The sequence below is a fragment of the Lampris incognitus genome, chromosome 7 (assembly GCF_029633865.1).
Source record: "Lampris incognitus isolate fLamInc1 chromosome 7, fLamInc1.hap2, whole genome shotgun sequence".
Taxonomy (NCBI): Eukaryota; Metazoa; Chordata; class Actinopteri; order Lampriformes; family Lampridae; genus Lampris; species Lampris incognitus.
The window spans coordinates 29,534,778-29,550,495 of NC_079217.1; the positions used below are offsets into that span (position 1 = coordinate 29,534,778).

General features: G+C 42.1%; 1 protein-coding gene across 3 annotated transcripts in view; it reads right to left on the reverse strand.

The window, feature by feature from the left end:
• gramd1bb (GRAM domain containing 1Bb) overlaps positions 1-4,211 on the reverse strand; it is a 140,896-nt gene extending 136,685 nt beyond the window's left edge. For all 3 annotated transcript variants that reach the window (XM_056283005.1, XM_056283004.1, XM_056283006.1), the window contains exon 1: positions 3,802-4,211. In XM_056283005.1, the coding sequence (XP_056138980.1) occupies positions 3,802-4,211 (410 nt within the window). The remainder of the gene's footprint in view (positions 1-3,801) is intronic.
• Between the last annotated feature and the right edge of the window lie 11,507 nt (positions 4,212-15,718).

Consider the following 15,718-nt stretch of genomic DNA (forward strand, 5'->3'; position numbering starts at 1 on the left):
GACAAGGACGGATGTACGTGTAACCAATGCAGCGGAAGATGTCTCTTATTATTTTCAGCATCATGGCGGGCAAGGAGCTTGTTTTGTCTGGTATCTATTGATTTCATCCTCTGCATGGACCAAGAGGAGCTCCCTTATTTCTGAATCTGTCCAGTTTCCAGCCGTTCTTGAAAAAACAAAACAAAAAAAAACGAACTTGTATTGCAGTTATCAAATCACCCGCGAGGCAAGGCAACAACCGTCACGGATTCAAATGCGTCATCAGCGGAGTCTTGTGATTGGTTCGCTCGCTCCACATGAAATCATCTTTTGTCAGACCGACGTAACCCTTTACGTGCACTTGCCTGTAATGTTACCGCTCTTATTCACAACACAGCCTTACCGGCATTTTCCCTGGAATGATACATGGTCTTGAGGTGGAAAATTGGTGGCACAGATTTCCCTTAATATTGATTCCTGCCCCATTCACACATGACCCCATGCAGGAAGCGTCTATGGACATTTCAAGGAAAGACTACATGTGTGAAAGGCATAAAAGTTTAACATTTTCCACAAGGCGTTTTCTCTCATCTGCTGTCACAAGAAATGTCTGGTTTCAACTTAGTTGTAAAAGATCTAAGCAAAGCTTGTAAGAATTAATGTACGCAGAAATGTGTATCCAATTATATCTCAAGGGAGGAATACAAGCCAAATAGAAAATTATAATCTTAAAAGTATTTCACAAAATATACAATGTGCTTGTTTTAAAAGTCGACCAAATTCAAGGTAAATAGTACATCTGGACTACATCAAATCAACTGTGTGGGTAAGAACCTCGGCTCTATCTTTACTCAGTACATGGCATCGTAAAATGAACAAATCAGTCCTGCAAACAAAACTCAATACATTTTCTTAACAACAATGCATTTGGATACTTACAGCATTTCTGACAAGCCCTGGATGTGAACTGTACATCAGCTCTGTTCAAAATGGCCCAGGGCCTCGACAAACTCAACTGACTTGTTTAGCTATTAATGCAGTACGCCATGTGTGTACATTGACCAGCCAATTACAGCCTGCCCTAAGTTGGGCTTATGGCGGTACAAAACCTGACTGATCAAGTGATGTAGTAAGTTGCATGGAAGACTCTAGTTAAACTTTTAACCCTGGGGCACCTCTGGTTACAGCTGAATGGTTACAGAACATACCACGTGGCTGCAACCATCACCGATTCGAATCCAGCCGGTGACCTCTGTTGCATATCTTTCCCCCTCTCCCCTCTCTCTCCATTTCCTGTCTGCCTCCATTACCACTATCTAATAAAGGTATGTATAAAAAAACAATTCAACTGTATGTTGCTGTAGTTATAGTACAAACGATTGACTCCACTTGTACTGCACAGTTAAACTAAAGTAAGACATACGATGAAATCATTTTATAGTGGCTTAGTAGATGATTTACACTTATTCCAACTGGCAACAGGCAGCAAGATAATGTTTTTTGTTGTTAATGGCATAGTAACCAAGCAAGAACTTATCATTATTGGTTATGGCACATCAAACTAAGCACAGGCATTTTTGACCATGCAATCACCATATTACATAAACTTGTAAATTCATTCCCTCACATAAAATAGCAATCAATGCACTTTATGGAGGGTGGCGGTGGTGGTGAAAACCCAAGGGTTGCTGGGAAGTGTCCTCTAAAGGAGAAGATATGACACTAGCATAAATGACCAATTGGGGGATTGTATTTCATAAACACATTGCAATGACAACACTGACTTCATATTAGAATAAGGCATACTCATTGTAAAAACACTGTGTTTTCATGTCCAAATGATTCCTTCTTCAGTGGCAATATATAGTCATGTTTCACCACTAAATCAAAAGATATTGTAGGTCTGAGTGTCAGGGCATCATGGCTCAGGAATCAGAAGGTTCCTGGTTTGATCCCAGCTCCTCCAGAGAGCATGTCAAAGTGTTCTTGAGCAAGACATTTAACCCTTAACTGCTCCTGATGAAGGTTGGCACCTTGCATGGCAGCCTCCACCATCAGTGTATGAATGTGTGTGTGTGAATGTGAGGCATCCACCGTAAAGCGCTGAGTGGTCGGTAGACTAGAAAAGCGCTTTATAAATGCAGTCCATACACCATTTACAGTCACATGGCTCACAAGCATCACATTTAGATTAAGGTTTAATCATTTAAAAGACAGTACTCTCAGTGTGCTTTTCATTTAGTAAGGCTTGTTGGGAATAGCCATAATGAGCAGGTGTGAGCGGTATGAGCAGATGTGAGCAGCAGTGCTGTATGGATAGAAAATGTCTGGCTGGTTTCTATTTACTCACTCATGATGAAAACTGCTTGTTTTGTTTCATTATTAATTGATCTAGTGACGATAAGAGCCAGATCTGGATTATTTAGCTCAATCCCATACAATTGGATGACTACATTTTTTAAATGCACCCATAAGAAAAAAGTGAGCAGACTAGACGGCTGCCCACTGTTTCTAATGTGTATAGAGGACGGGTTGAATGCAGAGAATGAATGTCATTGTATGTACAGTGACAAAGTTTCTCATGTCTTATGCTGTCATCAAATTGCAGAATGTTTGTGGGATTGGCCCGGGAGATATGCTGTGGCCATAGTGCCCTGAGCTGAATGATGATATGATGATATGTCTCTCGCCTCAGTAAGCTGACAGGGTTATGCATATGCATGCCTATGGAGGGAAGGTGTCTTCATTCAGAGAGAGATGACACGTCTACACAGATATGAAAGTACTCCTGGCTATCTGCTGCCACTTCTACCACGCCTTCTAAGATAAAGCAATGAAAACAACTGGCAAATATAATTAGTTAATCAATTATCAAAACTGTTATTCTTACCAAGAATAACTGAGCTTATGTTGCAGACATAAAATAGAGACACTGTTGTACCCAAAGGAGTAAAATGAAATTTGTGATAACTATTCATAAATGTATAAATGAATAACTAGAAAACAGTGAAGTATTAATGCTGTCCGTGGTTCATGGGCTTCTTCAGTGGAAACTTGCTGTGGGTGGCTCATTCACAACTAATTAGACTGCAGTTCCAATAGGTCCTAAATTTAGCTTATCTTTCAAGTGGAAAACTAAAAGAAGCCCTTAACCATAGCTTCAAACTCCCAGGTAAACTAACAAACTTGCTTCATTTAATCCCTGATACACACAGTCGCTTAAAAGGAGAATTAAACAAAGATTTTCCTGCGTAACAAAAAAGGCTCTACGAAGCACTACAAATTAGGTCCCTAACAATGTGCAAATGGATTTATAAGGAATCATCATGGGGCTGCAAAAGCAGTCTAACATGCAAGAAAACCAAATCACTTGTATTCAATGAAACTGGAAGAAGAGAAATATACAGTGTTTTATTCTAATTAAATTACATTTTAATTATTGGAGTTTAGAATTCAAACAATGGTTTTATGACACATCCGTTTTTGTCCTTTGTGAAGGCATACCAATTACCAAATTGGAAGTTTGCATGCCATCAATATTTCACAATTAATGAAAAAAAAACAATACTAAATATCACAAATGTCAGCTGTTTAGATAAACATTTCACAGATTAAAAGAAACTGCACCATCTTAACAATCCTATAAATTCACTCTTTTAAAATGCTCTAGTTGAAATGGCAGCAAATCCAATCTGTGTGAGTTAGTGATACAACACATTAGTGCAGGTAGCAGAAGCCTGAAAGCAGCATGGAGGTATTAAAGGAAGAAGGGAGTAAGACAGGGAGCTAGGGGAAAGGTGAGTAGGGTGGGCCAATACCAACCTGCTTTCACTGACTTGCTCCTTCCTCTCTCGGACCCTCAGCCACTTCCTCAACAGGAAACGCTTGCGTCGTGGCGAGGCGCTGGGTGTGGAGCAGTTGGACCAGGAGGAGGGCGCATCTTCATCGCTTGATGGCGTGATCTCAATGGAGGGCAGCTGCAAGTACTCCTTGGAGCCTGACCTGGATCGGGGAGGCAGATGGCTGTCGGTCAACCCCCCTCTTTCTTTCTCCCTCTCACTCGGCACTTTCCTCATACGGCGCATTTTGAAGCGTTTACGTCTGAGCGTCGGTGTGGACGAGCTGGACCGCGCCGAACAATCAGACACCACATTGTTGCCACCATCTGAGGGCCCCAGCACATCATTTGGGACGCTCACCTGGAGTGACGGTGGTCGAAGTGTCTCACTCATGATCCGGACTAGCTTTTTCAACTTTTGACCAGCCGCCAAAGCCCGACTATTAGAAGCTCCTTGGTTTCTGTGGATGCCGCAAGAGATACAGTTCTGTTAAATCTGCAGTTGTAAGCGCTGCTACCAACCTAAATGCAGGAAGTTGAGGTTTAGAGCTGAATTAGCGGAGGCACAAAGTAAGATCCATCACAATCCTCGGTGGATCTCATCCAGCCCTCTCAATTCCTCTGCAACCAGGTGTCGAGGTGAACCCTCTGTCAACTCGTAGATGGATTAAAAGATTAGTTGACAAGTCCCGTAGACACTATGGGCCTAGCCTGGTCTTGCCTCTACTCCTCAGATGTTGGGCTGACACAGTACAAACTGATTTGGTTGTTGGTAGACGGACTGTAAAGAACAGTCTTGTGGCAGGCAAGTTATCCTCTCAGGCTGGAGAGGCGAGGACTGGATTAGATAACAAAGGGGGCTTCTGTTGTAAGAGCAGCAGATGAAACATGCATAAGGCCTGTCAGAGAGTGTAACAGAACTCCATCGTGTGTTTTCCCCTGAGACTGGCAGACCAAATTACACTCGCTCACTTATTAACTATGCTACTGCCCAAGCCACCCAAGCTGTTCAAGATGCTTACTGTGGCCTAGCTGCTGCCACTGCTTATGCTAAGGATAAAGGCACCAAGTGTCATTTCTTCAAAGCTGATGTGGACCCAGCTGAGAGGGATGGTTTAAGGTTCCAGGTATGCTCGTTGTTTGTTGGTGTTTGTTTTGACGACGCTCCCCCCGCAGTAGAAGATGCTCAAGGTTGGTTTGTACTGGTGTTGGAGGCAGAGGTTCTGCGGTGAGATGACTGGTCTGCTGGTACTCCAGTGTGCTGCAGTCTCCACACAGGTACTGCATACAGGTTAGCGCGAGGTGACAGGGCTGCAAGGTACAGGTAAAGCTGAGGGTGATGATGACAAAGTAAAGCTGCCACACCGACGCAGATAAAGGCAACAAGCATGCGGGAATATACGCACCACAAAAGCACGCCCACAGAAACACACCACAATATGCAGACAAGGGAAACAAGCACGGCTGAAAGTGGAATGCACATAAACAAACATGCATACACACACACACCTGCACACATACACACAAAATCTTCTTACCTCTATCACTGCCTTTGACAAGCTAATCTTCTCTGACTTTCTTGCCTAATAACACCACACTGCATGAACCCCAAATGTATAAGCAAACTTCATTTATTTCTGATAACCTGTATCACGTGTATTGTGGAACTTATTTTCTGAATGTTATTGTCAACAAACATACAACAGACTGACTGTTGACCATTGATATATGATTAATATTAGACTGGCAGATTATGGAACATGAGATAAACAGACAGAAAAAACACAGAGATAGGATCTCATCAAAGAAATGTATGTTAGGGTTGATGCTCCTGTCTGTGCCCCGACCAAGGCAATAGGAAGAAATAACTGGAAGTGGTCCCTGGGTGCTGCACGGCGGCTGCCCTACACAGCTAGGATGGGTTAAATGCAGAGAATTAATTTTGTTGTATGTATGTACAATGACAAATAGTGTTTTCTATTCTATTCTATACCTCTTGTAGCGAGCAGAGTTAATTTTGTATGTTGTTATATTCCAGAAAAAAAACCCCCACAATTGCCGAGTTTTTCGTATATCTCCAAACACCGTGAGGACGAATGAACTTTTTGACAGCTTGCTTGGTGCTCATAGCATGACCATGTGCATAATCACATAACTGTAATTGTGAAAATTCAATACAGATGTTGTGATGGTAAAAAGGCAATTGTTATTGTTGAACTTTTTTGACAGCAACATGATGAATGCATTTGCTCGTAAATGGTATGGTAGTACACTTTGGTTGATGAGTGATTGCTTTTACATTCACATTTTTTATGTAGTGTGTTGTGTGGTTGTAATGACTTGATTGTCTTTGAAGGCTACAGTATAGGTTCACTATCAAAGTAATTAATTTCAACCCTCATTAAATTAACACCCATGTGGTTCCTATGGTGTCTCTCTACAGTTAACCCACTGGATCACAACCAGTCTCAGCATTGCGGAACCTCAGGATTGACAAAATAAACACTGAACTATGTGTTCGACCTTGACTGAGGAGCTCTTTATTTGCTGGCCACCTGTTCTTCAGCATCATTTAGGAAAAAAAAAATCTTCAATTTGCTTGAGTTCAGGCCTGCATCACATAAGTCAACTGCAGGTATATAACCATCAACAAGCAGGTTGCATGACATCCTTTCTACTGGCAAAGACTAAAACAATACTATGTGGGCAGAATAAAACTGCAACAAAGGAAAGTGCCAAGGTATCAGGAATCAGGAACTCTTTATTTGTCATTTCATTTCATGTACTTGCGATATCGTTTTCCCCAGCTCACAGCAGTGCAACACAAAGACAAAAAGTACTATGTGGGCAGAATAAAACTACTACAAGGGAAAGTGCCATGGTATCAGGAACCAAGAACACTTTGTCATTTTATGTACTTGTGATATTGTTTCACCCAGCCCACAGCTGTGCAACACAAAGACAAAAACACATATCTAAAAACTACAACACATATCAAACTACAACAACAACAAAAAAAGAAAGAAAAGAAAAATCACTGTCCAAGAGAACCAACAACAGGATGACTTTCGGAACTACCGGCTAGCATGCTCCAGGCAGGCCCGTGGTCGTCCCTGGGCCCACCAGACGCTGAAGACGAGACTCCCCCAGCCGACCCAATGCTCTCCCAGCCAGACACTTTTGACACACCTCCCAGCATTCTACACGACAACACCAAAAACACAGCCAATGCTAGGTGAGGCCGTCACCAGTGGCCTCAGTGTTATCGGAACTGCCAGTCCAGTTAGCTTAGCCTGCTCTGCTTCCGCATCCTGTCAGACTGCCCTCGGTGTTTCCTCTTTGGGCACAGCTCTGGGCAGGGCCATTGTCCCTGGGCCCACAGGACGCAGCAGACCAAGCTCTCCCAGCCATCAAAGGAAGATGTGGACGGACATGGACAGACGTGGACAAAGACACCGCATAGATGGTACTGGGTGAGGCTGCCACAAACGCAAGTTCGTGCCACCATCTTCCCACACAGGTACTGGGTGAGGCTGCCGCAAATGTGAATTCACGCTGCCGTAGGGAGGAAGCCTCTTGGGAGATGTAGGTCAAAACAAAGCAAGATACTCAGTGGAATCGGTAGTAAACACCTCCATCTGTTTTCTACTCACAGTCTGTAAGATCTATTATATTCTATATATGGGTGTCCCAATTGGATGGCTGTTGACCATCTATGAGCTGATAACGTATGACTGGGATTTTTTATGGGTTTTGTGTGTTTTTGCACTTTACATTTGTTCAGTCACAGAGTTGCTGCCCTTGTAGTTTGTGATGTGCTGTATTCCCTGCCACACACGCCGTGAGTCATTGTCTGTGAGATGGTCCTCAATTTTTCTCTTATAGGCCTCCTTGGCGATTTTGATGCCTCTCCTTAAGTCGGCTCTAGCACTGCTGTACTGGGCCCTATCACCTGACCTGAAGGTAGTGCTGCAGTCTCTGAGAAGTGTCTGAACTTTGCTTGTTATCCAGGGTTTCTGGTTAGGAAAGACCTGGATCTGTTTGTCAATAGTAACACTGTCAACACAGCTTTTTGATGCTGAGCAGTAGAAAGTCCTGATGTTCAAATATATTCTTTAAAAAAGTGATGCTGGATGGATGATGGATGGATTTTTGCAACTGATTTGAGGGAGTGCAAACAAATCTATCTGTTCAAACATTGCTATCAGTCCCATGCACAAATATTTGACAATAGCTAATCATAAGATCAATGCAAATACTACTAGGTATAAAATTAGGTATTGCAGAGAAGACCGTATACTTATACCAGATGATAGCTATCTGAGAAGTTCACAGCAAGAACATATTAGGTTATATCACGGGCTGAATAGTGCTAAATAAAAGTGGTAAAAAAAAGCCACTGAAATTGCCATTCGTGCCTTTTTGTTGGCTTTTTTGTTTTTTTTCCCTGTTATTCCTTTTTTAACTGAAGCTTTCATAGGGACAATTCCCTTTTGTTATGCAAGATGGAGACACAAATTCACATTAATTCATACACTTCATATATAGGGACCATTTGGCTTAACTTTCGACAAATACTATTATGCTTTTATATCTTTTGAGTCCAGCAACTCAATAATAGGGGAAAGTGGGGCAGGATAAGTAAGTTGACCCATCTGCTATATCTGGGCAACTGTACACAGTTTTTGTCATGTGACCACACATTTAGGAAGAACCCTTAATTTTAGATCACACCCTTAATCCCTGGGTGTGATGGATGGAAGAACACGGGGAAAGTGGGAAGCACTATTTTTTTTTTTTGCTGGGAAAACTATTTTTTTGGAGTTAAAAGTAATTTTTTTTACCTATCTGGTATAATGACTCTTGTGCCAATGCAAAGTTAGCAATATTTGATAAACATATGTTGTTGAATTACAAAAGTATTAAAACGTGAATTAATTAGCAAAATGTTATCTTTGAATCACTGTGTGAGGCTATCTTTTCATAATAGTGGCTTTGGGGTAAAATGAGCCAAGGGCCCTGAGGTAAACCGAGCCAGAGGTTCAACTTACCCCATCATTAATGTATTGAAGTTACATTTATTTTGATATCAGCAATACTGCTTTAAATTATCGCTGCACAACTATATATATACATATATCAACATGGATTTAGCAGCTGATGAGTGCGAGACACATGGAACAGGCCTGTACTGCCATGTATTCAAATATTTTTTCCTGTATCCGTATTGATATTCCGCTCCTCATTAGTCGAGCACTCACAACACCATTGACAGTTTCGGAAAAAAATGCTATAGTATATATATATATATATATATATATATATATATATATATATATACACTACCGTTCAAAAGTTTGGGATCACCCAAACAATTTTGTGTTTTCCATGAAAAGTCACACTTATTCACCACCATATGTTGTGAAATGAATAGAAAATAGAGTCAAGACATTGACAAGGTTAGAAATAATGATTTGTATTTGAAATAAGATTTTTTTTACATCAAACTTTGCTTTCGTCAAAGAATCCTCCATTTGCAGCAATTACAGCATTGCAGACCTTTGGCATTCTAGCTGTTAATTTGTTGAGGTAATCTGGAGAAATTGCACCCCACGCTTCCAGAAGCAGCTCCCACAAGTTGGATTGGTTGGATGGGCACTTCTTTGAGCAGATTGAGTTTCTGGAGCATCACATTTGTGGGGTCAATTAAACGCTCAAAATGGCCAGAAAAAGAGAACTTTCATCTGAAACTCGACAGTCTATTCTTGTTCTTAGAAATGAAGGCTATTCCATGCGAGAAATTGCTAAGAAATTGAAGATTTCCTACACCGGTGTGTACTACTCCCTTCAGAGGACAGCACAAACAGGCTCTAACCAGAGTAGAAAAAGAAGTGGGAGGCCGCGTTGCACAACTGAGCAAGAAGATAAGTACATTAGAGTCTCTAGTTTGAGAAACAGATGCCTCACAGGTCCCCAACTGGCATCTTCATTAAATAGTACCTGTTAGAGCCTGTTTGTGCTGTCCTCTGAAGGGAGTAGTACACACCGGTGTAGGAAATCTTCAATTTCTTAGCAATTTCTCGCATGGAATAGCCTTCATTTCTAAGAACAAGAATAGACTGTCGAGTTTCAGATGAAAGTTCTCTTTTTCTGGCCATTTTGAGCGTTTAATTGACCCCACAAATGTGATGCTCCAGAAACTCAATCTGCTCAAAGAAGTGCCCATCCAACCAATCCAACTTGTGGGAGCTGCTTCTGGAAGCGTGGGGTGCAATTTCTCCAGATTACCTCAACAAATTAACAGCTAGAATGCCAAAGGTCTGCAATGCTGTAATTGCTGCAAATGGAGGATTCTTTGACGAAAGCAAAGTTTGATGTAAAAAAAATCTTATTTCAAATACAAATCATTATTTCTAACCTTGTCAATGTCTTGACTCTATTTTCTATTCATTTCACAACATATGGTGGTGAATAAGTGTGACTTTTCATGGAAAACACGAAATTGTTTGGGTGATCCCAAACTTTTGAACGGTAGTGTATATATATATATATTCGTGTGTGTGTGTATATATGTGTGTGTGTGTGTATATATATATATATATATACACACACACACACACACACACACACACACACACACACACACACATATATATATCACATTCATAAAATTAAGACAAATAGGGGCTCAACACCCCTTGAAATTGAGAGTGCAGTAAGTTAGGTAAATGGTGAGAAATCAATCAGGATTGTAGCGAGAGAGGAAGATTGATGGGTCAACCCTGAGAGGATTCATCAGAACGTAGAGGTGAGGAGGACAGGGTACAGTGGAACAGCAAAGGCCAAGAAGATATTTCCAGAAGAATTAGAGAGGGAGCTTGCTGACCAAGTTAAACAGCTGGCAGACCAGTTCCATGGTCTTACACAGAAGAAATGTTGTGAGTTGGCATTTGAACTGGCACAAAAAAACAAAACAAAACACTTTTTCCTTAATAATTAGAAAGCGGAAGGGCTAACAGGTAGAATGTGTAGGAGAGCAAATGATTCAGAAGGTCAGTCAAGGCTTCCTCATATAGGCTAATGTTGTTGATAATACAATGCATTTTTCTTGAATGCTTAAATTAGATAAATGATCAAATTACCAATTGTACACTCTTTTAGGGCTAGACTGGTTTAAAAATTTCAGGACACACAATCATCTTTCCTGCCGTAAACCGGAGGCCACATTCTTCGGAAGGCTTTCACGTGTCTCCTAACAGAGACACATGAAAGCAGGCCATAGAAAAGGCTTATGAAGAGAGAAAGAATAAGCAGCAGAAGAATGAATGAAGAAATAAGGAAAAAGGAGAAAAATAAACAAAACATCAAGAAGAAAATCAAAGTACAGTTGCTCTGAGAGTGATGTCCCCATCCCGCTATATCACACCTCTGATTATCAGTCCTGAGGACAAGAGAACACTGACCTGTCAATTGGGGACTTTGTGATGGTGACTTTGCAAGTAAAAGTAAGAACTGCCATTATGTAAGATTGGTAGAAAATCTTGAGGGAGATGAAGTTGGGGGGAAATTCCTCGGAAGAATTCACGGGACCACTGGCAAGGAAAAACCCACCTTTACATTCAAGGAAGGGATGAGGAGTGTTCCCAATGAAGGGATGTGCTTAAGAAGCCACCTCAATCTTGCAAAGCTGGGGGCACTGCAAGGAGGGAGCAACCCTTTTCTTTTCCTGCAAAAGCGATAAGTGTAAAGTTGAGTAGGCCTAGTCACACCGGAGGTGAGCAAGACTCATCTGATTTCTTTTGTTGTGGTCGCCCAAAAGATAGGCCAGTGATGTGACTTATTTGTTTTCACTTCAACTCAGGAATTGACGGTCTGTTTACAAAATAAGAATACTGAAATGATACAGAAAAACTGAAAGGAGGGTATAATAATTTACTTCTTTCTTCAACAGATGTGACTTTTGATTTTTTTTTCTTTAGTGATGAAATGAAAGCCACTTTATTTAACATAACGAATTGTATTCTAAGAATGAATACGTTCCCTGCATTTAACCCAACCTATTGTATAGCAGCAGTGGAACCCAGCTACTGAGGATGCACAAGCCAGTGCATTCTTAGTGCCGGTCCCAAGCCCGTATAATTGGGTAGGGTTGCGTCAGCAAGGACATTTGGCATAAAATCTTTGCCAAATCAAATATGCAGCTCATGAATAAGATTTCCATACCGGATCAGTCGAGGGCTGGCTTACCAACGACCGCCACCCATACTGGCGAAAAGGATGGAAATGGCTGTGGTGAATACATATTTTAAGAAGAGGGAGGAACACAGGGTGTCGTATAAGAGTGGAGGAAAGTGCACACAGGTGGACTATATCTTATGTAGAAGGCACAATCTGAAAGGGATTGGAGACTGCAAGGTGGTGACGGGAGAATGTAGCTAGGCAGCATCGGATGGTGGTCTGTAGGATGACTTTGGAGACCAAGAAGAGGAAGCGAGTGAAGGCAGCGTCAAAGATCAAATGGTGGAAATTGAAGAAGGAAGACTGGTGTGAGGAGGTCAGGGAGGAGTTAAGGCAGGCACTGGGTGGTAGTGAAGAGTTGCCCAATGGCTGGGCAAGCACTGAAGAAATAGTGAGGAGGACAGCTAGGAAGGTACTTGGTGTGTCATGTGGAAAGTGGAAGGAAGACAAGGAGACTTGGTGGTGGAATGAAGAAGTAGGAGGAAAGTATATGGAAGAAGAGGTTGGCAAAGAAGAAGTGGGATAGACAGAGAGATGAAGAAAGTAGACAAGAGTACAAGCAGATGCAGCATAAAGCGAAGAGAGAGGTGGCAAAGGCAAAGGCAAAGGCGTATGGTGAGTTGTATGACAGGTTAGACATTAAGGAAGGAGAAAAGGACTTGTACCGAATGGCTAGAGAGAGGGACCGAGTTGGGAAGGATGTGCAGCAGGTTAGGGCGATCAAGGATAGCAATGGAAATGTGCTGACAAGCGAGTAGTGTGCTGAGAAGGTGGAAGGAGTACTTTGAGGGGCTAATGAATGACGAAAATGAGGGAGAGAACGTTGGATGATGTGGGGATAGTGAATCGGGATGTGAAGCGGATTAGCAAGGAGGAAGTGAGGGCAGCTATGAAGAGGATGAAGAGTGGAAAGGCTGTTGGTCCTGATGACATAACTATGGAGGCATGGAGATGTTTAGGAGACATGACAGAGGAGTTTTTAACTAGATTGTTTAACACAATCTTAGAAAGTGGGAGGATGCCTGAGGAGTGGAGAAGAAGCATACTGGTACTTATTTTCAAGAACAAGGGCAATGTGCAGAACTGCACTAAGCACAGAGGTATAAAGTTGATCAGCCACAGCATGAAGATATGGGAAAGAGTAATAGAAGCTAGGTTAAGAGAGGTGACGATTAGTGAGCAGCAGTATGGTTTCATACCACGAAAGAGCACCACAGATGTGATGTTTGCTTTGAGAATGCTGATTGAGAAATATAGAGGCCAGAAGGAGTTACATTGTGTCTTTGTGGATTTAGAGAAATCATATGACAGGGTGCCGAAAGAGGAGGTGTGGTATTGTATGAGGAAGTCGGGAGTTGCAGAGAAGTATGTAAGAGTAGTGCAAGATATGTATGAGGGAAGTGTGACAATGATGAGGTGTGCGGTTGGAATGGCAGACGGGTTCAAGGTGGAGGTGGGATTACAATCAAGGATCGGCTCTGAAAACCTTTCTTGTTTGCAATGGTGATGGACAGGTTGACGGACGAGATCAGGCAGGAGTCTCCGTGGACTATGATGTTTGTGTATGACACTGTGATCTGTAGTGAGAGTAGGGTGCAGGTTGAGGAGAGTTTGAGGAGAGGTGGAGGTATGCACTGGAAAGAAGAGGAATGAAAGTCAGTAGGAGCAAGATGGAATACCTATGCATGAATGAGAGGGAGGACAGTGGAATGTGAGGATGCAAGGAGTAGAGGTGACAAAGGTGTATGAGTTTAAATACTTGGGGTCAACTGTCCAAAGTAATGGGGAGTGCAGAAGAGAGGTGAAGAAGAGAGTGCATGCAGGGTGGAGTGGGTGGAGAAGAGTGTCAGCAGTGATTTGCAACAGAGGGGTACCAGCAAGAGTTAAAGGGAAGGTTTACAAGATGGTTATGAGACCATGTATGTTATATGGTTTGGAGACAGTGGCACTGACGAAAAGTTGAAAATGCTAAGATTTTCATTGGGAGAGACAAAGAAGGACAGGATTAGGAACGATTATACTAGAGGGACCGCTCAGGTTGGACGGTTTGGAGACAAAGCAAGAGAGGCTAGATTGAAATGGCTTGGACACGTGTGGAGATATGCTGGGTATATTGGGAGAAGGATGCTGAATATGGAGCTGCCAGGGAAGAGGAAAAGAGGGAGGCCAAAGAAGAGATTTATGGATGTGGTGAGGGAGGACATGCAGGTGGCTGGTGTGACAGAGGAAGATGCAGAGGACAGGAAGAATGTAAATGGATGATCTGCTGTGGCGACCCCAAATGGGAGCAGCCGAAAGTAGTAGTCATAGTAGTAGTAGTATTGTATAGCAGCAGTGGGCAGCTGCCGTGCCCGGGGACCAACTGCAGTTCTTATTTCCCTTGCCTTGTTCAGGAGCACAGACAGGAGTATTAACCATAACATGCATGTCTTTTGATGGTGGGAGGAAATTGGAGCCACCGGAGGAAACCCACGGAGGCACTGGGAAAACATGCAAACTCTACACAGAAAGGATCTGGGATGGCCTGGGGTTTGAACCCAGGACCTTCTTGCTGTGAGGCAACAGCGCCAACAACTGGTCCACTGTGCAGGCTTTTTTTTTTTAAAGTGATGGATGGATCAGCAGCGTTAGTATTTGAAATGTTAGCACTTTCAAAATGTTGATTGGTTTTGTATTGTTAAAAATAAACTTGTTCAATGAATCCGTTTTAAAAACAAGAAACGAACATTTGAGTTCAGTTGTATTTGATTTAAAAATATATTATTTGTAATTGTGCCCAGATTTTTACCTGAAAAAGTCATATTTACCCCTGCATGGCTCAACTTACCCCTAACCTGGGGCAAGCTGAGCCAGAGGACCACTTTTTTTCAAGAAGTCATATTTTCATACCTTTTTTTGTGCAGATGCAGTTTTAAAATTTCAATTGAAAGAAAACATCCTGAAATATGGGGAGATGTACTTGATTTACCTCTCATATTTTATTTTTCTTAAGGAAATTTGAAGTAAAAAATGGCTCATCTTACCCCACTCTCCCTGTGTTTTATGCAAATATGGATGCGAAATAGCTTTAAACACAAACACACCCATGCAAATACAAACATACACACAGAAACACTGGCATGAAAACTTAGATTACCGAACAAGTAAGAGCCCATGGGCCTCTTATTAAGCCATATCTGAGAGTGTCAAGTAGCGCGCACACACACACACACACACGTTGTAAATGTCCACACAACACTGTACACATACACTCCAGTCTTCATTCTGTCATTGACTGACCTGGAAGCTGGAGTGTGGAGGAGGGGAAAATTCATACATTAAAGATGGAAAGACAACGTTTCGCTTCACAACTTGACACCTTCTGGCTGCCCCAGGACCTACTCGGGAATAGTTACATCTGACACAGGTAAACAGTTGGTGTCACACTATGCCTGGCTGGGAAATATGGTAGGCAAAGAGAGCGGAGTGATTTAAAGTGACGAGTGTCATTTTCTATTAATTTATTGAGATCTGAAGTGTGTAAACAACAAATTAAGACCCCTGGTGCTTCTATACATCACTTAATTCCACTTCTATCATCTCAAGTGGTCTGGTGCGACACGCACAGCCATACGAGACATGGTCGTGTCCTTGCACACAGGAAATGAAACTCACCTAGGAGGC